The 23,824-nt window shown below is 47.3% G+C and overlaps 1 protein-coding gene across 1 annotated transcript in view; it reads left to right on the top strand.

Annotated features, from left to right (window-relative positions):
- The first annotated feature begins 3,031 nt into the window (after window positions 1–3,031).
- Window positions 3,032–23,824, top strand: part of KCNN3 (potassium calcium-activated channel subfamily N member 3) — a 185,133-nt gene continuing 164,340 nt past the window's right edge. Inside the window, exon 1 of the mRNA XM_070607353.1 lies at window positions 3,032–3,162. Coding sequence (XP_070463454.1) covers window positions 3,094–3,162 — 69 coding nt within the window. The 5' untranslated portion in view covers window positions 3,032–3,093. The remainder of the gene's footprint in view (window positions 3,163–23,824) is intronic.

Below are 23,824 nucleotides of genomic sequence, written 5' to 3' on the forward strand. Positions count from 1 at the left end.
TTCATCTTGCAACTTGTTCTTTCTCCCCTATCAAAATACATTAGACATCTCTCCATGAAAATACGTATAAATCTGTCACATTCTTTCAAGTAGCTGTACGTAGTCTATTGTATGGCTTATACAATAGTTTATGTAACCGGTTCCCTATTTATGGACATTTGGGTTGTTTCCAAGTTTCTGCCATTACAAACAATGCTGCAATGAACGTTTCTGCGTACATATCTCTTTATGCATTCTTGGGAGTTTTTCTGTAAGATAAACTCCAGAAGTGGAAATTTGGGTCAGAGGACTTGAACATTGACTGTTTTAAATAGGTACAGTCGTGTGCAGCATAATGGAGTTTTGATCAATGACGGACCGCATATACAATAGTGGTCTCATAAGATTAGAGCCGTGCAGCCCATGTGTAGTAGGCTGTGCCATCTAGGTTTGTGTCAGTACACTCTATGATGTTCTCAGGACGACGAAATCACCTAACGATGCATTTTTCAGAGTGCACCCCATCGTTAAGCGGTGCCTGACTGTACTACCAAATTTCCCCCCGAAAGCATTACACGGTTTGGACTGTCATCAACGGTTTGGGAATGCTGGTTTCCTGGCCTCTTCCAGCACTGGATCTTATTGATTTTTGTCATCTTTACCAATCTCAGCGACATGTCCCCTTGCCTCCCTTGTTGCATCGGCCTCCTAAAGGTCCCTCTATGCCCAGCTTCTCTCCTTTTGCATATTAATCTGTCCAATGCCTAGTTCTATTATGACGTTGCCAACTCAAACAACCCTTTTGAAAAACTGAAGTAGGCCTGTCTAGGACACTTTTCTTCATTCAATCAACAAATAGTTATTGACTATTCGTTATATAACAGGCTCTGTCTAAGCATAGCATTGAACAGAAATGAGAACGTTTCTGCTATTGTGGAGTTTAACTCTTGTAGTGGGAGACAGAGCACAAACAAACGAAGAAGCAAAAAATTATCAGTTATAAGTGCTATCTTTAGAATTAATATAGGGAGATGTGATGGTTACTGGGGGTCTGGTTGAGATTGGGTGGCTGAGAAAGGAATTTCTGAGGAGAAAACATTTAAACTGAGGTCTGAAGGACAAGAGAAAAGATCAGAGAAGAGCATGCGAGGCAGAGGGAATAGCACGCGCAGAGGCCAGACAGTAGGAGGGAGCTGGGCATGGTAAGGAGCTGCAAGAAGCCAGAGTGGCTAAAGGAGAGTGGAGGGGGAGTTGGGCAGAATGGGATGTTATGAGAGCAGAGGCTTGACCAGGGTCTGGACAGGTGTGGTTTTGTGAACCAGGCAAGGAGTTTGAATTTTAAGTGGGGTGAGGTGCCATTGAAAGATTTAAGTCATGGAAGTAACATGATCTGAGTTATGTTTTCAGAAGACTACTCTTACTGGGTGAGGAACATGACTTGTAACAGGCAAGAGAGGAAGCAGGGAGACCCATCAGGAGAGACCATGGTGGGCAAGAGTGAAGGCAGGGCGGATGGGGAGATGCGGACAGATTTTGGATGGAGTACCTGGGTAGATGGTGGTATTATTTATTGAGATGGGGAAGACTCAGGGAGGAGTGGATTTAGGGGTAGGAAATCCAGAGTTCTATTCTGCCTAAGGCAAAGTTTGAGATGCTTGTTAAATATTCGCATGGAGATATCATGTAGGCAGCTGGATATTTGAGTCTAGAATCCAGGGAAATCCAGAGTTCACTGCTATAAATGTAGACTTGGGGGCCATCAGTGTATAGATGATATTTAAAACCTTGGGACAGGAGGTGGTCACCTAGGGAGAGTGTATAGACAGAGAGAAGAAGGGGTCCTGGGACTGAGCCCTGAGGTCCTCCAATGTTGAAAGGTCAAAGGAGGAAGAACTTACAAAGGAGGAGGCTGAGAAGGAGCAGCCTTGGAGGTTGGAGGAAATCCATCACGAGCATATGGAGTAGAGAAACCAAGAGAACAACGTGATTTAAGGAGGGATGGTCAATTGTGTAAAATACTGAGGGGAGGTGACCATTGGATTTGGCAACATGGGAATCATGAGTCTCCTTGACCTGAGCAGTCTCAGTGGGGAGCAGTGTAGAGAGAATGAGGGATGAGTGGGTGGAATCGGGGCTGTAGCCACTGCCCTACAGGAGTCTTGCTGTGGACGAGGAGGAAAGCAATGTGCGAGTACCTGGAAGGGGCTGAGATTGAGGGAGGATTTTTAAAGATAGCAGATACTGAAGTATGTCTACATACTGATGGGTGCATTTGGGAGAAAAGGAGAGATTAATGATTGCAGGAGTGAGGACCTGTGCAGGAGCCATGTCCTTGAGAAGGGGAGGAGGATGGGATCAGGCCACACGAATGGTGTGGGGACACTATTCCTCCTCACAGGAGGGAAGCAGAGAGGGTGGTCGTGATGTGGGTAAGCTGGTGGTTTGGAGGTAGAGAGATGAGGGGTTTCTTGTTTTGCAAGAAAAACCTGATTGCACCAGGTGTTTTTCCCAGGAAGTATGAAACAAGGTCACTGGCATGGTGGTGGTGATGGAGGGTGGTCGGGGGAGAATGTAGGAGGTCTGAGGAGTGAAGGGAAAGAACGAGCTGGTCACTTTGGAGACTGGGGAAATGTCAATTCCAAGGAAGGTGCTGGGCTCACTGGGCGTGTGGGTATCCATCTGAGATTGACGTATAACTGCCCCCAGCTGTTTACTCAGGGGGAGGGCTCCTGTCCTTCTTCCCAGCCCAGCTTTCCCCTTCTCATAGCTGTGCTCGATCATTTCCTCAGTTGGGTGCACTAGGTGGAAACCAAGGTGAAGTCTGAATCAGAGGGATGGAAGGAGGAGGGAGGCGAGGAGAGAGGGCATGCACAGGAGAGTAGAACCATGCCTGTTCCTCGTCCCCAGCTCCGGAAGTCACACCGTGATCCTGGGCAGTGGCAGGAGACCTGGCAGGGCCCACTCGGGCAGGGCTGGAGGCGGAGCTGGCTCATTTCAGGAGGCCTCCTGGTGCTATTGTTCTGGGTGAGGCTGGGCATAGACGGGAGGCAGTTTCAGGCGCTGATACCACTGTGGGAAAGGAAGCGTGGCTGCTGTTGCCGCCGTGTGAGAAGGATGGAAACTGTGAGCGTGGTGTGCAGGTTTCAGCCCTGGGGAGGTTCTGCTCTGGTTCCCACGGAGCAGGTAGGAAGTTGCCCTTCCCTTGACCTTTTTCTACCAAGAGCGGCTTTTTTGCCATCCCTGCTGAGCATGAGGTTGGCTAGAACCTTGAGCTCCCACGCCCGCTCCAGCACTGCTCCTGCCAGTGGGGGGCTGTTTCCCCCAAAGCCAGCTGGCGGACTGGCCAAAGGGCGAATGCCAGCCTGTCAGAGGAACATGGTGGCCCTGTTTGATTCTCCCCACTGCCAGGGAGGCTGCTGAGCTCTGTGTCCCGTGGGGGGATTTGAGGCTTAGACGAGTTGAATGACTTGCCCAAGGCTTTCCTTTGGTGGCTGAGCTCTGTCATGACCTGACATGACCAGGGGAGTCTCAGGTTTTTGGGTGGACAGAAGACTTTGTTGTTCTGATGAGGTTTGCTGTTGTTTGCATGGCAGACTGGGTAGGCACAGTGAAGATGGTTTTCTGAGAATTTCTAGGTAAGAAGAGAGGCAGTGCAGGGGTCCAGGAATAGGACCCAAAGGCCTGTGTTCAAATGTTGGCCCCACTAGTTGTTAGCCTCGTGACCTTGAGCCAGCCGTTCAGTCTCTTGGAGCCTCTGGGTCTGCATCCACTACCTGGGGCCGGTAATCCCTGCCTGGTTCTCAGGGCTGCTGCGGAGCTCCAGTGAGATAATGTGCCGGAAAGTGCTCCAAAGAAGGGATTCTTATCAATATGAAGCTAATAGGCCACAACAAAGGCTGCATTTTTTATCTCCGCCCCAGAGGGAAAGGATTGCTTTTCAAAAGGAAAGAGGATTCATTTACTTATTTGGGGGTTTCGTGACTAGGTGGATTCGATTTTTCGTCTTGGCTGGTTAGAGAAAGCACAGAGGGGATGGATGAGGTGTGCCCAGGCTGGGAAAATTCCAGACCCCGCTGGTCTCCAAGGCCCTCTTGAAGTAGAGAGCCCTTACAGGCTGGGAAAGCCACTCAGAAGGCAACTTGAGTGATTTAAAATTCTGAAGATGACTCGACAGCTGGGTACGTTCTTTGTTGCTTAATAGGTTTTCTCCAGCGAATTCTCTTGGGTTCTTTCCATTTCCTGGCCAGAAGGAGTCTGCTTTAATATCTCCCCTCAGTGGTGATAAGCTGCTGCCTGGCGAATGGAGATGAGAATGTGCAGATTTGTCGGGAAGGGAAGACTGTGTGAAAGGATCTCAGTAGCAGGGCTGGAGGGAAGTCAGGCTGCCCTCGAGGTCACCTGGAGGTCATGGAGGGCCTGCTCAGGTGCCTGACAGATTCTGTCCTGACTATTCTTCTCTTGTTTCCTGGTGAACTCCTTCTCATCCTGTAAATCAAACCTCAAGTGATCTCTCCTCTGGGAAGACTTCCCCCGTGTTACCAGACAAAATTAATGGGCCCTCTTCCATGCTCCTATATCAGTAAGGATGCCTTTGGTTGCAAGTAACAGAGGAAAATCAGTTCAAATTGACTTAAATAATAAAAATAATTTGTGATGTCAGATGACTGAGAATTTCAGAAGCGGTTGAGCTTCAGGCATGGTTTGATCAGGACTCTGGATTTGTTTCTCATTAGTTCTCTAGACTCCACCTCCTCTGATGTGTTGGCTCTGTTTCCGGATTGATTTCTCCCAAGGAGGCAAGATGGCTGCCACCAGCAATGGAGGCTACAGTCATCTTTGCTCCTTTACAGGCAGAAAGAGAGAATGCCTTCCCCCAGAGCCATAGAACAAAAACCTAAGCCTCACTGTGGTTGGACTGACCTGAAGTGAGCAAGAGAATGCACGCACTGATTTAGGTTGGCATTACCTCCTCTTCCTGGATCAGTTGTGTGTGGTATAAAAGATGAAATTATGCCAAGCAGGGACCACCTTGGAACTGGGATGGGGTCAATGGCACCCAAACTCGTGGCTGCTACAAAGTACGAGTGGGGTGGTTCCCAAAGGGAGAGCTTCCAAGAAAGAGAAGGCAATTATTGCCAGGTATGCAACCAACAAGAGCCCACTACACTCCCATGGCACTTGGTACACTGTACCAAATGATGTGCATTTATGTTAGGCTCTCCAATTCCTCCTAATTTTGATAAAAGTCAATATATCATTTTTTCTTTTTGGATTGTACTTTTAGTATTGTATCTGTTGATCTGTAGATTCAACGCAATCACAATCAAACCCCAGCCGAGACCAAAGTCACAAAGATTTTCTTCTATGTTTTCTTCTAAAAGCTTTGTAGATTTAGGTTTATGTTAAGTCTACGATCCATTTTAAATTCATTTCTGTGTATGGTGTGAGGTATGGGTCAAAGTTAATTTTTTTTTTTTTGCATATGAATTTCCAGTTGTTCTGGCATCATTTATTAAAAAGATTATCCTTTCTCTGCTGACTTGCCTTTGCACGCTTGTTGAAAATCAGTAGTCCACACATATGTGAGCCTATTTCTGGAGACTCTATTCTGTTCCAATGATCTATTTGTCTATTTTCATGCCAACGCCACACTGTCTTAATTATTTTAGCTTGATAATAAGTTTTGAAATCAGGTAGTATAAATCCTCCAACTTTCCTTTTCAAAGTGGTTTTGGCTCCTCTAGTCCTTTACATTTCCACATAAACTTTAGAATAAGCTCATAAATTCCTATAAAAAAGCCTACTTGTTTCTTTTTTTTTTTTAAAGATTATCCCTGAGTGAACATCTGCTGCCAATCCTCCACTTTTTTTGCCGAGGAAGACTGGTCCTGAGCTAACATCTGTGCCCATCCTCCTCTACTTTATATGTGGGACGCCTGCCACAGCATGGCTTGGCAAGTGGTGTGTAGGTCCACACCTGGCATCTGAACCCGCAAACCCTGTGCTGCTGAAGCAAAATGTGGGAACTTACTGCTGTGCCACCGGGCAGGCCCCTCCTGCTGGGGTTTTGATTGGGGCTGCATTGAATCTATAGATCAGTTTGGGGAGAACTGGCATCTTGATCTTGAGTCTCTGACCCACGAACATGGTATACACATCTCCATTGACTTAGATCTTTAATTTTTTCCAGCAATGTTTTATAATTTACGGTGTACAGATGTTGCATGAATTTTATCAGATCTATCACTGTTTCATATTTTTGACACTTTTATAATTGTTTTATTTTAATTTTTGCTTGTTCATTGCTAATAAGTAGAAATAGAATTGAGTTTTGTATTGATCTTGTATCCTGCAATCTTGTTGCAGTCTCTTATCAGCTCTCGTAGCTTTTTGGAGATTTTCATCAAATTTTCTCCATAGATGATTGATTACATCATCTCTGAGTAAAGACAGTTTTACTTCTTCCTTTCTAATCTAGATACCTTTTATTTTTTTTCTTGTCTTGTTGCACTGACTAGAATCTTCAGTACAATGTTGAATAGGTGATGAGAGTGGACGTGACTTATTCCCACTATTAGGGGGAAAGCCCTTAGTATTTAACCATTACGTATGCTGTTAACCGTTGGCTTTTTGTAGATCCCCTTTATCAGGTTGAGGAGGTTTGTTCTATTCCTCGTTTGCAAAAGGTTTTTAATCAGGAATGTGTATTGGATTTTATCAAATACCTTTTCTGCATCTATAAACATCATCTTATTATTTTTTCTGTTTTAGTTTGTTAATATGGTGAATTAGGGCTGGCCCCATACCCTAGTGGTTAAGTTTGGTGCACTCTGTTTTGGTGGCCCAGGTTCAGTTCCCGGGCGTGTACCTACACCACTCGTCAGCGGCCATGCTGTGGTGGTGACCCACATACAAAATAGAGGAAGATGGGCACGGATGTTAGCTCAGGGCAAATCTGCCTCAAGACAAAAAAAAAAAAAAAAGTGAATTATATTGATTGATTTCTAAATGTTAAATCAACCTTGCATTCTTTGGCTAAATCTCACTCGATCATGGTATTTTATCTTTTTAATATAGTGTTGGATTCAATTTGCTAAATTTTGGTTAAGAATTTTTGTTTGGTTAAGAATCTATGTTTATGAGGAATTTTGGTCTGCATTTTCTTTTCTTATAATGTCTTTGTCTTGTTTTGGTATCATGATAATTCTAGCCTAGTAGAATGCGTTGGGAATATTTTCTCCTCTTCAGTTTTCTGGAAGAGTTTGTGTAGAGCTGGTATTATTTATTCCTTAAATCTTTGGTAGAATTCACCAGTGAAGCCATCTGGAGGTGGGGTTACTTTGTGGGAAGGTTTTAAACTACAGATTCAATTACTTATTCACATTATCTATTGCTTCTTGTGTGAACTCTGGTAGTTTGCATTTTTCAAGGAATTTGTCCATTTCATCTAAGTTGTCAAATTTACTGGCATAGAGTTGTTTACTATATTTCCTTATTATCCTCTTAATACCTAAAAATCTGTAGGGATGTTACCTTCTCATTCTTGATATTGATGTATTTTTGTCTTTTCTCTTTTTTCCTGATTGGTCTGGCTAGAGTTTTATCAATTTTATTAATCTTCTCAAAGATCCAGCTTTTGGTTTGATAGATTTTTCCTAATATTTTCATGTTTTCTACTTCATTGATTTCTCTGATATTATTTTATTTACTTAGGTTTAATTTTCTCTTCTTTTCCTAATTTCTCTCTTTCTTTCTTTTTTTTGGTGAGGAAGATTGATCCTGAGCCAATATCTGTTGCCACGCTTCCTCTTTTTTTTTCTTCTCCCCAAATCCTAGTTGTTAAGTCCTTCTACTTCTTCCATGTGGGACACCACCAAAGCATGGCTTGATGAACAGTGTGTAGGTCTGCACCTGGGATCCAAACCAGTGAATCCCAGGCTGCCGAAGCGGAGCACGTGAACCTAAGCTACTATGCCAGTGGGCCAGCCCCCCTAATTTCTTAATATAAAAGCTGAAGCCATTTATTTGAGATCTTTATTCTTTTCTAATATAGATGTTTGGTGCTATAAATTCCCCCTAAGTACTGCTTTTGTGGCAAATTATAATTTGTCGTGTTTCCTTTTCATTCAAAATACTTTCTATTGTTCCTTTTGATTTCTTCTATGACCCATGGATTATTAGGAAGTGTATTTAGTTCCCAAACACTTGAGGATTTTGCAGAGATCTTTCTGTTAGTGATTTCTAATTTAGTTCCATTATAGTCAGAGAATATTTTTCATATGACTTAAATTCTTTTTTTTTAAAGATTTTATTTTTCTCCCCAAAGCCCCCAAGTACATAGTTACATATTTTCAGTTGTGGGTCCTTCTAGTTGTGGCATGTTGGGCGCCACCTCAGCATGGCCTGATGAGCGGTGCCATGTCCGCACCCAGGATCTGAACTGGTGAAACCCTGGGCTGCCGAAGCAGAGCGCATGAACTTAACCACTCAGCCACAGGGCTGGCCCCAGACTTAAATTCTTTTAAATTCTTTGAGACTTGTTTTATGGCTCTGGATATAGTCTGTCTTGGTAAATGTTCCATGTGCACTTGAAAATAACGTGTATTCTACCATCGTTGGATGGACGGTTCTATAAATGTCAATTAGGTCAACTTGGTTGATTGTGTTGTTTAAGGTGTCTATATCCTTGCTGATTTATTGTTTATCTCCTCTATTTTTTGTTCCTTTTATCCTTTTTTTCTGCCTACTTTTGGATTAATGAATATTTTTTTTCTTTTTTTTTTTTGAGGAAGATTAGCCCTGAGCTAACTACTGCCAGTCCTCCTCTTTTTGCCGAGGAAGCCTGGCCCTGAGCTAACATCCGTGCCCATCTTCCTCTACTTTATATGTGGGACGCCTACCACAGCATGGCGTGCCAAGCAGTGCTATGTCCACACGCAGGATCCGAACCAGTGAACCCCAGGCCGCTGAGAAGTAGAGTGTGTGAACTTAACCCCTGCACCACCGGGCCGGCTGGATTAATGAATATTTTTAATAATTCCGTTTTATCTCCTTAGTTTGCTTATCTACATAGTTGCCAATTTTGATGCTCTTTATTCCTTTGTGTAAATCCATATATCTATCTGTTATCATTTTTCTTCTGCCTGAAGGACTTCCTTTAACATTTATTATAGTTCAGGTCTACTGGTGATGAAATCTTATAGAGTTTGTATGTCTGAAAAAATCTTTGTTTTATCTTCATTTTTGGAAAGATATTTTTGCTAGGTATAGAATTCAAAGTCAACAGTGCTTTTCTTTCAGTACTTTAAAAATGTTATTCTGTAGTTCTCTGGCTTGCATTATTTATGATAGGCAGTCTACTGTTATGCTTATCTTTTTTTTTTTTTTCTGAGGAAGATTCACCCTGAATCACATCTGTTGCCAATCTTCCTCTTTTTGTATGTGAGCTGCCGCCATAGCATGGCTGCTGACAAGCGAGTGGTATAAGTCTGCACCTGGGAACTAAACCTGGGCTGCTGAAGTGGAGCTCACCAAACTTGACTGCTAGGCTACTGAGGCTGGCCCTATGCTTATCTTTTATCTTCTGTATGTCATGTGTCTGGTTGCCTTTAAGATTTCCTCTTTATCACTCGTTTTGAACTGTTTGATTATTATACACTCTATTGTGGTTTTATTCCTGTTTCTTGTACTTGGGGTTCATTGGGATTCTTGCTTCTGTGAGTTTATAGTTTTCATAAAATGTTAAATAATTTTGGCCATTATTTCTTCAAATATTTTTTCTATTCTCTCCTTCCTCCTTTTTTCCCCTTGAACTCAAATGGCACATGTTAGGCCGCTAGATGTTGTCCTATGGCTCACTGATGCTCTGAGAAAAGTATATTAGATGGGTTTAACAATAGATTAGACATTGCTGAAGAACATATTAGTCAACTTGAACACAGAAAAATAGAAATACCTGACATGAAACGCACGGAGAAAGAAGACCAAAAAAAAAGAATGCAGCTGACATTTTGACTCCAACCTCATGAGAGACCATGAGCCAGAATCACCTGACTGTGCTGCACCCCAATTCCTAGCCCACAGAAGCTCTGAAATAATAAATGTTTGCTGTTTAAACCACTCAGTCTGGGGATCATTTGCTATGCAGCAATAGATAACTAATCCATCCTATTTTGCATTTTCCTCTAGCTTCTCCATGTGTAAGTCTCTCCAACTTTTTGTGACCAAGTTCTAAGAAGAGAGTCATAAACACGCTATTAGCTCTCCTTTCTTAACTCTCATTTGTCCCTATCCTGCTTCCATAAGTTTACTATCATTCTCCCTTCCACCAGCTCCTCTGACTCAGCTCTCTCTAGTGAACTGTGAACTCCTTGTGTTATTTGTGAACTCTTTGTGGCCAGGGGCATTTTACAGCTCTCATCTATCTAGAACTCTCTGCTGCCTAGGATGCTGTTGCTCACTCCTTTTCTTTCTCCTGCTCTTGATGCTCTACTCTCTCATGCTTTCTTGTTTTCAGCAGCTTCTTCTAGGTCTCCTATGTGAGTTTCTCCTCCGTGTCCTGTCCTATAATTGTTGTTTCCCCAGGATCTTGTCCTGCCCTCCCCAATTCTCACTCTACGTACTTCATATGCCTCCTCCCATGGACACGTTATCCACACATGTAGGTTTAACTACAAGCTGTGTGCTAGCACGTTCTTGCTATGGCTCTCCTGACCAGTGTCATGGTTGCTATTCTTTCTCTCTGTGTTGTTGTTGATGATTTTGGCTGCAAGTAACAGAAAATCCAATGCAAGTTGGCTTTGACATAAGAGGTCACATATTAAGAAAGTCACATAATGAAAAGTCTAGAAGGAGGGCAACTCCAGAGTCGATTGACTTAACAACTCAGTGATGTTATCAAGCACCCAGCTCCTTTCATCTTTCTGCTCTGCCATCCTCATTGCATTCTCCTCAAGCTAACCCCCCTAATGGTCCCAAGATAGCTTCTGTAGGTTCAGGCATCACATACAGACCCAACAATGTACAGCATCAAGAAAAACTTTCTCAGAAGCCTCTCACAGACTTCCCTTCTCATCCCATTGGCCATCACATGCCCATGCCTAGACCAGTCACTGTTAAGGGGAAATGGGATCACCATGGTAGCCTTAGACCATTTGTGATTCAACTCTTGGGATTAGGGATATGGCCCTCCTTTTCTGAGACATAGGGCCACATGGGGAATGAAGAACCTGAATGAGTCTTGCGTTCTATTATGAGGAAGAAGCGGAACAGTGACTGCTGGGGAGGTAACTATGCCTGTTTCCCTCTGTCTAACTCTGTCTTCCAATGTGGTCAGACATCTGATCATGTCAGTGCTTTGATTAAACCCTCCAGTGGCTACACAATAACTTCTGACTAAATTCCAAGTTCCTAGCATGACACTCCAGACTTCCATGACCTGGCCTTTATCTACCTCTACAGCCTTATCTCCCACTACTCCCCACCTTTCATCAACAGCACACCATTATCCTTCAATGCTCAGATCAGGCATCACTGCCCCCAGGAAGCTTTCTGGAACTTGCAGGTGGTCCAAGAACCTCTCTGTGGTTACCTACAGCACCTTTATGTTCCTCTCTCTTAGTCTGCTGTGATATTGACATTTCTGAGCATCAAACTTTCGTTCCAAGTGCTCCGTAAATCTTTTCCAAACTGAACTACAGCCCTGCTGGCCTCTTTCCTGAGCTCCAGGCCTATTTGACATGTGCATTTGGTTTGTCCCAAGACACCTGAATCTCACCATGTCAAATAAGTGGTGTATCATCATCTTGCCCTGATCTCTTCTTCCTCCTGCATTCCTTGTCTTGGAGAATGTACCTTCATTGAGCTGCTCAAGACAGGAATTTGGGAATGACCCTTTCTCTCTCTTAGCCCCATATCTGTTTTGTCACCAAGTCCTGTCAATCCTATATTCAAATGCCTCTCTAATTTCCCTCTTTCCCTCCTTTCTCTCCTGACTGCATTAGTTTAGGCCCTTATCAGCTTCCTGGATTACTGCGGCAGCTCCAGATTGATCTCCTTGTCTCCAACCTCAATCCTGTGCTGTCCTTTCTCTACACTGTAGCCAGAGCGTGCTAAGGTCACTTTCCTGCTTAAATCCTTTGATGCTCTCCATTCCCTATCAAACTACCTTTCTTGGTTGTAAGACCCTTCAAGTCTGTCACCTATGTAATTCTTTAGCCATATCTCTTAAAGACTCTCACACTCGTGTGAACTCAAGCCACGTGGGATTATTTCCACTTTCTCCAAAGCAATTCCCCAAAGCTTTTTCTCTGCCTTGAGAGTGAATCTCCTTACTTCTGCCCCCAGTTGACTCATGAATCCTCATCCTTCAGGATTCAGCTTAAGCTTTACTGTCCTTGGGAAATGCTCTCATTCCCACGCACTTTCCGGGGTTGATCCAGGTGCCTCTTCTGCCCTCCACTGTCACAGCTCCTAGCTCTATACTCTAATTGTCACTTAACAATATTTTATATCACCTGCTGTGTTCCAGGCCCTGGGATAACCTGCTCCCGCTATTTAAAGCTTCCATTTTAATGGGATCTGGGGTGGAGTGCTCCAACCCTAAGCACAGACTCTTTAATTATAAGTGAGACAGCACCAGGGAAGAAAGGTACAGGGTATTAATGGAGTAAATAGCAGAGGACCTGCCTTAGCCTGAGGAGTCAGGGATGGCTTCCCTGAGGAAGTGATGGTTATGGGAGAAGTCTAGGGATGGGGAGGGATTGTGGCCAGGCGAAGAAGAAGGTGGGAACGGGAGTTGACGGCATTCCAGGCAGAGGAACATCACACGGAGGGCCCTGAGTGGTGAGGTCACCCAGCTCTTTGAGGAGCTGCAGGGAGCCAGTGTGGCCAGTGTGCAAAAGCAGGTGGGGAGCGGTTAAAGATGACACAGGGCAGGAGAGTGAGGTCGGCCCCTGCAGGGCCATGGAGCTACACTAAGGCGGACTTTGGCTTTTGTCCTGAGAGCCCTGGGAAGCCATGTGGGGTTTGAAGCAGAGGAGCAATATGATCAGATTTGCATTTTCAGAAGATTTCTCTGCTGCCACGTGGAGGATGGATTTAAGGGCTGGAGGGGTGGCGGTGGGACCAGTTAGGAGGTGTTAGTCTTGTGACTTGGACTAGAGAGGTGGAGAGCAAAGGAGGACGATCTTGAGAGCTGTTTACAAGGCTGAGTCAACAGGATCAGGAGGAGAAGCAGGTGCCAAGGGCGGCTCCCATCATCTAGGGGGTGATGGGGCTTTGCTTGAGTTGAGGGACACTGGATAAGGGGATGGTTTTGGGGGAGCAAAACAAAAGCCTATTTGGGACATAAGGATGAGCTCCTCAAGCATGGACACACCTATAATTCACCTCTAATTCTCAGGTGTCAGGCCAGGCAGGGGTCCAAGAACTGTTTGTGGAGTGGACGACTGGACAGATGCTCTCGGACTTGCTGACCTGCTTTGTTGGATGAATGGCCAGCACACAAGTGCTGCTCCTCAGACGACAAGGGGAAAGCCCTGTTATGTTCTTTCTCACCCAGCGGGTTATCTGCCCAAACAGACTGCTCTGGTGGTTACCCCAGATGAGAGCAGAGGGGCACACGTGGGGAGGAGCAGGTGTGTGTGGGTGTGAGAGAGAGAAAGAGGACACTGGGAGTAGGGGGAGCATTGTGCTTAGCATCTCATCACCATTCATTAACATTTACTGCTCGACAGGGCGCATGGTCTGGCTGCAGGGCAATGCTTTTAGTACAAGAACTTGGAACACTTTCCACCGCTAACACAATATTCCCGGATTTCCCCGGAGGCTTGGGGTTCCATTTTGCAGTCATGGAGTACAACACACAGAAGGCTGCGATATTGTCGAGGCGTCTGAGCACAGTTCATCCATCCACCCAGCCATGCATCATTCATTCATTCATTCATTCACCCACTGTGTGCCAGGCCATGAGCTGGGCTCCCAGTATATCGCGGCAGTGAGCCAGGCCTGGTCCTGGCCTCCTTGCTGGAGGTTCAGAGCAGTGATGCTGAAAATGGCCAGAAACTGACAAGTGCCCAAGAATAGTGAATGGCTGAGCAAACTGTAGACATCTGATGGGAGGGCATGACATCATCCAATAACGATGCCGAATAGGTGGGATTATGTTGATGTGTTAATGAGATAGGATTTAATCTATTTGTGAGATTTCCTTTAATGAAATAAGCAGAACATAAAATACCAGGTACATACTAATTACAACTGCTCTAAAACCTATATGCACTATAATCGCCATTGTGTAGGGAAAACACAACGCATAGCAAAAACCTGAAATACGCCAAATATTAATAATAACTAAGGTAGAGGAATTATACATTGTTTTTCTGTTTCATTATTGTTTTCTATTCTTTCCGAACTTTTTATAAAGAGCAAGCAAGTATTTACTATGAAAATCCAGAAAAGTAAACAAATTAAGACACTGAAACTCTCCTGTGTTTACACATTGGCATAGACCGGAAAAATATTTCCGGGGATGTAAGAAGAGCTTGGTGGTCACTAGGTTCTGTTGTCCACATTTGTAATCAAACATACACTGGTATTTGAGAGCTGGGCTAGGTGGTGCTGAGTGCCCTTTACCTCTGAAGTTCTGTGATTTAATTTAATTCCACACAAGTTTAGAAGTTCATAGTCTAGTCAGGGAAGCAGACTTATTTGGTTGCTCACGTGTTAATTCAATAAATATGTTTGGAGTTCCTCTTATGTTCTTGGAATTGTCCCAGATGCTGAGGACCGTAAACACATAATTACCGTGCCATGTGAGAAGTCCTCAGTGCAAGTTCCTATAAAGTGTGAGCGGCACACAGCAGAGGAAGCAGGTGGCCCTGTGTGAGGCTGTGGGAGTCAAGGAAGGCCTCCTATAGGAGGCTCAGTTGAACAGGGCCTTGAGGGATGAATAAGAGTTCTCCAGGCAGGAAATCGAGAGAAATAGAGCTTATGCTCTGTTGGGAATTATTTTTGGAGATGTCCGTGAGTCCTGTGAGGGAAGATGGAATATGTGATTGTTTACAGACTGTCCTCATCTCAGTCACGGAAATCAGGATGAGAAGTGAGTTCAAAGGCCTGAACTCACAAAGTTAGAATAACTCCTTTCTTCCCCTGCCTTTGACTAAGAGTCATGCATGTTCAAGGCCTCTTTGAATAATGACCCCTTGACCCATCAGTACTGCCTGGTCCAGGAACTGGAAACATCTGGATCCTGCTGGGCTGGAAAAACAGCATGTGACCCCTGGATTTCTGTCCTTATGCAGCAAGCAAGGATGATGACAAGATGACCCAGGGCTGGAAATCCCAACGGGTAAATATTAGCATTAACAAGAATCCTTGAACAAGGGCTGGGCATCTCTTGTCTGTCTCTTCTTTCTCTCCTCCTGCTTTCAGGGCTTCTCTAGCTCCTCCTTCTCTTCTCTCTCTCCTTTGCCTCATCTATCTTCCTTCTTCTGTCTTTTTCTTTTCTCTCAAGTCTCTTTGTCTCTTTGTGTCTCCTTCTGTTTCTCTGTCTCTCTTGCTTCATATACCTTTCTCTAGCTTTCTCTTTCTCACATCTCTTGCCCGTCTTTGGGTCGGCCCCTCCCGTTCTCCATTTAAAGGGCCCCTCTTGCCTTCGAGGGTATTTGAAGAGGGCAGAGTTGGTGGGACGCTCTGACCTTGCCTGGCCTCACTCGACCAGCATCTTTTTTGAAGGAGCCTGATTTTATAGCGTGGAAACATAAAGAGCTCTTTCATCCTGGCCCTCACATACCCCTACTTGAGTGGAAACATTTCCAGACAGATAATCATCAGGTTTCCTACAGGAAATTAAAGACCTCGGCACTGTGTAGCTGCTCGCATCCCCTGCGTGGCCCGCAGAGTTTCACGAAAGGCTTTGCTTTCCTGGTATGTGATAGAACACATCTTTCATAAGATTTCTTTCCCAAATATCTCTAATGAAGTCCGTTGCGTGTGTCTTCTAGATAAGCAAACTCACAATAAGGCCAGTGGGTTCTCATTTTGGTGCCAGCTGCCGCCTCATCCCTTCTTATCTGAGTTATGAGGACACTGAGCTGGCACATGTCCTCAGGGTCTACACTGGGGAGCATCCTCAGGTGCATTCGGACCTCTGGCTGGCTTGGCAAATGCAGCCCTTGCCTCACTTCTTCCTTGAAACCCCACTCTGTCAATGCTCGTCTGCTCAGCAACTGCTTCAGAGGAAGACTGGCCCCAGTCTAGCCAACATGGTAATCCATTTGTCTTTGCCAGTGACTGGCTTAGGTCTGAGCAGGTAACCCATTTTGACCAGTGAGATGTGGAGGACACTTTTTCTCATTATTAAAAAGAGATCCAAGACAGGGGTGCTTCTGTTTATTGTCACTTTGAAGGTGATAATGGGATGCCTGGAGGTGCTGCAGCCATCTCGTGATCATGAGGAAGTAGCCAACATGCTGAGGATGGTGGAGCAGAAAGTTTGAAGCATGTTACCTATGTTCATGGTAACATAAGCCACCAAATTAATGACCTCTGGAACTGGCCTGCCTCCTGAGTTCTTAGTGTGTAGGATAACAGATGCCCTTGTTTTTAAACTCTCTTGAGTTTTCCTTACCGGCAACTGAAAGCATCTTAGCTGATACAGACAGGGAGGGCCAAGATGGGCCCACCATGTTTGTTAAGGGGAGTGCAAGTTCACTGAGAGAGGGATGGGGTCGGGAGATGAGCCTTGGAATCAGGTGGCTCCACGTTGGAGCACCAGCTTTGTTGCCCTGTGCTGTGACAAGTCGCGGGCAAGTCGCTTAACCTCTCTGAGCTGAAGTTTCCTTGGCTCAAAATGAGTATTGAGTACCACACAGATGCTCAATAACTGTCAGTTCTCTTCTCCCTAGACATATTTCTCTTCCAGCTATTTTTAAAGGGACCGAGAGGTGCCAGGCGCAGAGGGCTGTTTAATGACATTTCGGTGCTGGGGAGAATTCCACCCAGAGACCGTTCTGAGTCCCTTACCCACAGTTGCTCCAAGTACAAATCACATCTCTAATGCCAGCAACAGCGCTGAGGGGGAGGCAAATACACCCAATTCTCAATTCTCCATGGTGATGAGGGACGTGGATAATTGAAAACAGCAGATAATCCCCGAACCTGCTTTGAGTCACTGAATTCCACCGCCTCCCCCACCATCACTTTTCTGGTGCAGCTGACAAACTGCCACATGGATGCACGTCTCTTTCCTGGTGCATCGCTTGGCAAAGCTGCTTCAAAATGGCGGAGGCCAGGGCGATGGAGGGGAAGCAAGGAGGCTAACCCCGCTTCCCCAGCCAAGAACGGCCTGGAAGCTACCTGATGGAGCTTGGCCCTGGAGTTGGGATGTGTCTACCCCTTGGGCTAGTTTGACTTCAGTGTCTCCAGGCTCTTTAGGAGGTCAGAGTCAGGACGGCACACGGAGCCTCCTGGTGGAAGTGGGCACCAGAGATGCAGCTTCTCCCCTCGGATGGGCCCTGTCCAGGCCAGCCGGGGCACAACTAACTTCACGCGTGCTCAGAGCTCCTTCCCTTGGGCCACATAGTCCTTAGAAACAAGGGGCTCTGTCCTCTTCCCTCTCCTGAGCAATGGCATGACCAGAATGAACTGTGCTCATTGGACTTGGAGATTTTGGATCCTCCATCCAGGTAACAGAGACTCCTCTTACTTGCCAAAGCCTCCCTTTCAGTAAGTGTAACACAAGAGGGATGACGTGAGGAGAGAAGGACGTGGACATTCATTGAGTGCCTCCCACATGCCAGCACAGTACCAAGCACGTCACATCTCTCACTTCATGGGGGCACCAGATCTTTTCAGTTAGAACTTGTCTAACCTGAAGTAAGAGATACTAGCTGCTTGCTTGTTTCTGGCAATCTATTCTTCTGGAAAATTCCTGCCTCAGTACCAATAACACATGAATCAATTTCCTATAGTCCACGACCCGGGGTTCAGGTCTCTCAGGATCTCTTGTTATCTTGTCCTTTCTCTCTACACCAGAAGTTCAATCAGCTGAGATCCGTGGGTGTGAGAGCACCAGACAACCTCAAACTTCTTGGCTGGGCAAGGTGGAGACGACAGCTTTCTTGGCCTTGACTGGAGATGCGGAAGTGCCCCGTTGATCGGCATCAAGGCTCACAGTGCCGGAAGCAGCTATCGTGAGATCTCGGGGGCTACCAGGGCAGGCTCTCATTCTTTCTTCTTTTCTTTCCCTTCTCTGGCCCTCCTGGCTGGTTCAGAAGCTTCTGTAATGGAAGTGGCAAGAAGTGAGGAGGAAACCATTGGCCTTTCTTACCCTCTGGGGCTCACAGTTGCCTGTTTCTGGGGCCACCAGGAGGCTTAATCAAGGGTTTGCAGGAGGAAAAAGGCATTGTGCTAAGAAACCAGGAGGAGGGCTCGCCAGGCCTCCCAGGGGCTCCCCTGATGGCCCATAGGGGTTGCTGGAGCCGCAATTTGTCGTAAAATCAGCTCTGGGAACACAATTTCAGAAACAATCAGAGGAGGGAAGTTTTCCTAAATTGTAGGAAAAACTTCCCAGTTAGAATAATGGCTTGTTTTTGGCACATATTCTTTCTGAGGTGTACGGCCTCATCCCATTCCCATTCTGAAGCGTGACTTTCAAACGCCAGATGGGAAAAGGGCCAAGATGCGGCTGCTGGGCCCGTGGAGTCTGAAACTGAGTTATTTAATCTTCAGCAAGTCCCTAGGCTTCTCTGGGTCCCAGTTCCTCTTTGCAAAGTGGGGATGATAAGAACTGCCTCACGGAGTGTCACAGGGCTGAGGAGAAGCAGCTGCCTGGCTGGTGCTCCAAAACGATTCTGACCCAGAGGCCAGGCCTGGCACGAGGGCAATGGAGGGGGTGTCCTTCTCCCCATCCAATGACAGATGGTCTGGAAATCCCGCATAGAAGTGCCCTCTCTTCTCTTGACCCTCCAGGGGATCTACTGAGCTCATGAGCAAGAAGAGGAGATTTCCAAGCTGGAGGGCAGAAGCCAGGTCTGGAGGGACCAGGATGGTGGCCTTGCCTAATTTCGTGGAGGTCCTATGCCCTCCAAGCTGCTGCTTACAGGCACTTTCCGAAACTGAGCTCTCCCCACTTTCTTGGTGTCTATCCTTTTATTAGAAAAACTTACCAGAGACTCTGCAGTGGGATGGGGGAATCCCAGGCTGGGCTATGGTTCCACCCAAAGGGGATTTCTTTGCTGCAATAAATGTCAGTCCAGCAGTGGTTTGGGATCCTCCTGTCTAGGACAGCAGAGCCTCAGCATTCTGGCCCTGTTTGCGGTAAGGACAATCTTCAAGTGTTCCTGTGGTCCGGGGTGGGTAGTGACGTGTAGTTTTCCTGAGGTGTGGGCTGGAGTTCCACTTGTTATAAAGTCACCCTTGCCGTGAGTCACTGCAAGTGACTGAGCCTAGCCAACCGCCCTGCACCCACTTCCTGGGGTGACTCTGTGGCCCTCTTTTTTAGGTAAGCCCTGGAATTTCCTTTATAGGGTCCGGGGGAGGAACAAATTTCTGTTCTGCTTCACTGTATTTAATGGCAGAAATTAAAACATGAGAGAGATATTGGTAAATGTGGGGATTTGGGGAAGTCTTTGATCCCTCCATCGTCCTCTTTCTCTCTCAATTTCTTCATATATCCGTGTATATGTGCACATGCATGTACACACATGCATATATGTACGTGTATGCGTGTGTGTATCTCTATCTCTATCCGCATCTATATCTATCCATCTCAAGGGACTTTTGGGATGGAGATGGGCTTCCCTAGTCTATTGACACTCTTCCTCCAGGATTAACGCTTGTGGGGAGGGGATTTTTGTGGTGCGGTGAAGGCAGAGCAAAGCTAACTTTGTCCTCCCCATGGCCCAGCTCTGAGTGAGATGAGCACAGCCTCCAGAAGGCCACCCTGGCCACCATGCACGTGATCGGTGACTTGAAGGGCCCAAGTGCTTTCCTATAGGCCCTCTCCTTAAAAGTTCACTGTGGCCCCTGGGGGCTCTGGAGGGAGAGGCCGACGGCGCCCTGCCCGGCACATGCGGCCTGCGGCTGAAAACAGAGAAAAGAGCTTCACATTGGACCTTCCCGCCCTGTGAGTCCATGGCTGTCTGGGGGCTCATGGTCTTGGTGACCTGGTTTGATGTGTAGGTGGGCAGCCGTGGGACATGGATAGAGATGACAATGTTCTGATTTCAGGGTGTAGAGCCCAGGGGTGGAGGAAAAGCTCTGGTCTCATAATGGGGACAAGAATAGCAGTGACAGTGCCCTGATCTCCTGGAGGGGAGGTTCATAGAGGTGATATGCTCTCGTCCTCGCGGTAGGGACAGGATCAGAGGCGACAGCTGTCTCGTCACGTGGTGGGAGGCTGATGGGGGGGAGCATGCACAGTTCTCCTGGTCGAGGTGATGATGATCTGATCTCCTGGTGAGGATGAATGAGGTGGGCTGTGTGGCAGAGGCGGGTCAGGGTGCTTCTGCTGACGGGGCAGCAGAGCGGCCAGGAGTGCAGCTCAGAAGAGCTCCTGGACCCGTGGTTATTCTTATCTAAGAGCAAAAGGGCTGTCAAGGTCTTTCCTGCAGACACTGCTCAAACACACTGCTGTGGGCCTCTCCCCCCGCCTCCCTCCTCTCAGCATCCTGCCCCAGAGATGCTGGCCACAGTGATTAAGTGTCTAGTTTGATGGGGAGCCTGTTAAGATACTATTGCTTTTCTAATTCTGGCTAAATCGACACTGGTTTTGTCAATCTACCTACATAGGTTGAGCGTGTTGCTTTCAATTTCGGGTGATTTCCATCTTGTCACTCTCTCCTTCCTGCCTTAGCCCATCTAACCCTCGGGCTCTGCCGGCTGCTGGGGACCTCCTGTGAGGCATCCCGCTGCCTCTGAGGCTTAGCAATTAGAGACTCCGACTCCAGCAGGGAGGGCGGCTACGGATTATTACTGAGGAGGGAGAGCCTGAGTGCAGTGTCCATAGCAACCCTCCAGCTTTCACCTTAACCGGGAGAGAAGGAAGGCGAAGAAAGGAAGGGTGGCGAGCGAGATGCCTGCCCTTTTGCATTATTCATATCAAAGAGCTGGGCACCGAGGGCCTTGGCGGCTGCCTCTGCCCTGTGGGTGTGGTGTGTGTGTGGGGGAGAAGTAGCTGGGAGCTTGTGTATGGGATGCTCACAGTGAGAGAGCAGGAGGAGGAGGATGTGCTGAGCCGTGCTGTTGCATGTCCAATAGCAAATGAGACATGATAGGCCGCTAGCAGGGGACCCATCAAGGGGACCCTGGTTCAGGTCCTAGCTTTGTCCTTAACTCATGCGTGAGCTTAGGCAAGTCACTTCCAATCTCTGGAAGGTCTTCCTCTCTTGCTAGTAGGGATGGGCCCTGAGTCATCTCTGTGATCCCTTCCAACCTTCTCATTCAAAGGCTTTATTCTGCCTCATCTAGGACAGACAACAGGGGTATTTTCTTCTTTTCCAATGGTGGAAAAACCCAAAGAACCTGCCAAATAGGAGCTGCCTTTGCAAAATGTTCATAAAGTGAATCCTGGCACCCGATCCAGTCCCTAGGCCTCTGTGAAAGGAGGCAGAAAGTTAAGGCCAGGGCACAGGTTCTGTTTGGGAGCTCCCTCCGGGCCTCCCAAGGAGCCTGGAGTGCAGAGCTATGTGTACATGCCACCAGCAGAGGTCGCCACACTCCTCACAAACCTGCCACAGGTTGCTGCGCCCCAGGTGCCAGATCCTGGGGTGAGCATCAGCCAGCTGGGGCCTCAATCTCAGAGCCGGAGCTGGTGGGGAGCCTCCAGGGCCTTCCTGCTTGAGCTGCCACTGGCCAACTGGTGTCTGGGGAAGGGCCGACAGCGCTGGGTGGCTCAGAGGGCTTGGGCCAGGTCACCAGCCAGGCCCTGGGGATATGTCGGTTACTCACTATCCTAACTGTGGGAGGATGGTTCACCCAGGGCCACAGACTTGCTGCCTCCCTCTGTGCCAGGGGCCCGGGGCTGCCCGGGTTCTGAGCCCTCCCGTGGGCAGCTCAGCTGTCTTCTCTGGGTTTGGGAAACTGTTAGAGGTAATTTTTTTCTCTGAGCCTATTGGGACTGGGGCCAGGAGGCTGACTTATTCAGTTGCTCTTAATTGAGAGTATGCTCTGTGCCAGGCACTCTTTTAGGCACTGGGGATTCAGCAGTGGACAAAATATACAGAATCCCGCTCTCATGAAGCAGAATCTCTGGTGGGGGGAATGGGCCATCGTCTACACCATAAGGTGGGGCTGGGAGTGCACATACCCACCAGCCCAGGACAGCCGGGAATGACTCTCCACATTGACTCAGCCCTGAGCAGACAGGCCTTTGGACGTGCCCACACTCCAGGGATGAGGCTCAGATGCCAAGCTGTGGCCAACGGGGGTCTACATGGGCCTTCCCTCAGCCGCCAAGGTCCGCCAAGGTCCTCGCACCTGCCGAGTCCACATGGGCAGCACTTGACAGTTTGCAGAGTGTGTGCACCTATACCAGCTCCCTGTGAGCCTGGCAGAACATTGTGGTGACAGAATATTGGCACCCTGTACCCATTTCCTATGCCTTCTTTCCAGACACAGTATCAGCACCTTTCATTTGACCTTTGGCCCCTCAAATAAATAAACTTTCCCATCCGGACTGACTCATCCAGCCAGAACAGCAAGTTCTCACACCACAGCCATGGAGAAGGGGTCAGGAGAAGCATTTAAAAATGTATCTTGATTGTCACAAACCGACTGTGCAGGCGGGCACAAATGGGTCCAGTTTTATAGGCTCAGAGAGCTGCAACTTGCTCGTGTGGTCACCGGCAGGAAAATGGTAGCTCCAAGCCAGATGGGTGGGATCCCCAGCGCAGGGCTGCTCCAGGACCACGCCTGGCTTCTCCACTCCACCTTCTCTCCACCTCCAGGACCAGCAGCCCGCCCACCACAGGGATTTAGGAGCAGCAGCATCACCCTGATTCCAGACAGGTCTCAGTGGAGCCGCTCTTTTGAAATATTCCTCCCCTCCTTTTGTCAGAGTGAGTTTCATGGAGAACTCGGAACAGGAGTTGAGGGCAGGAAGGGTAAATTCTCTGGAAGAGGAAGAAGGCCAGTGGTGCGAGCTGAGTAGAGAGGGTGACCTGTGAGTGGCAGACCTGTTTGGCTCATGGCTTGGCCTCTTGTGTCCTCTGAGAACAAGAGCAAGCCAGTGACCTTCTCCGAAACTGTGCTCGGTTTCCTAAACTGTAGAATTGGGATACTCATCTTACCCCACTGGTTTGCTGGAACCACATATGCACAGAGCAGACCCTCAGCAAATGTGCTGTGTTGTGAGATATCAGGCTGGTTGTCCCTTTATAGGGAGACTCAGACAATGCATGAGTTTCAGTTTTTCTCCAGCAAAGCAGGATGCTGGAGGGGACAGTGTGAAGCCGAAGAAGCCTCCGCACCAGAGGTTGTTAGTGTGTGGCCTGGAGGCAGGAGGGATGAGCCGTGGCCCTGCCTCACTCTGTCGTGGTGTGGGGATGTGGGGATGGGCTTTAGTCCTGAGAGGCCTCACCCCAGGGTCTTGGCATTCAGGGACTCAGACAAAAGAAGCATGGACGGGAGACCTAGGCTTACCGATCAGCATGCCTCGTGGCCAGTGGTGCAGGTGAGGGGTAAGCACTGTGACCAGGGTGACAGTCCCCTGAACGCTCACTCCTGCACGAACTCACTCACCCACTTGCTGATGCAACATACACTCTGGGTGTGGGGTGAGGTGCGGTGCTGTGTGTGTGTGTTTTACAATTTACACCAGACGCTCCTGTTACCAAGGAGC

Source organism: Equus przewalskii, unplaced genomic scaffold, assembly GCF_037783145.1.
Source record: "Equus przewalskii isolate Varuska unplaced genomic scaffold, EquPr2 ChrUn-10, whole genome shotgun sequence".
Lineage (NCBI taxonomy): Eukaryota > Metazoa > Chordata > Mammalia > Perissodactyla > Equidae > Equus > Equus przewalskii.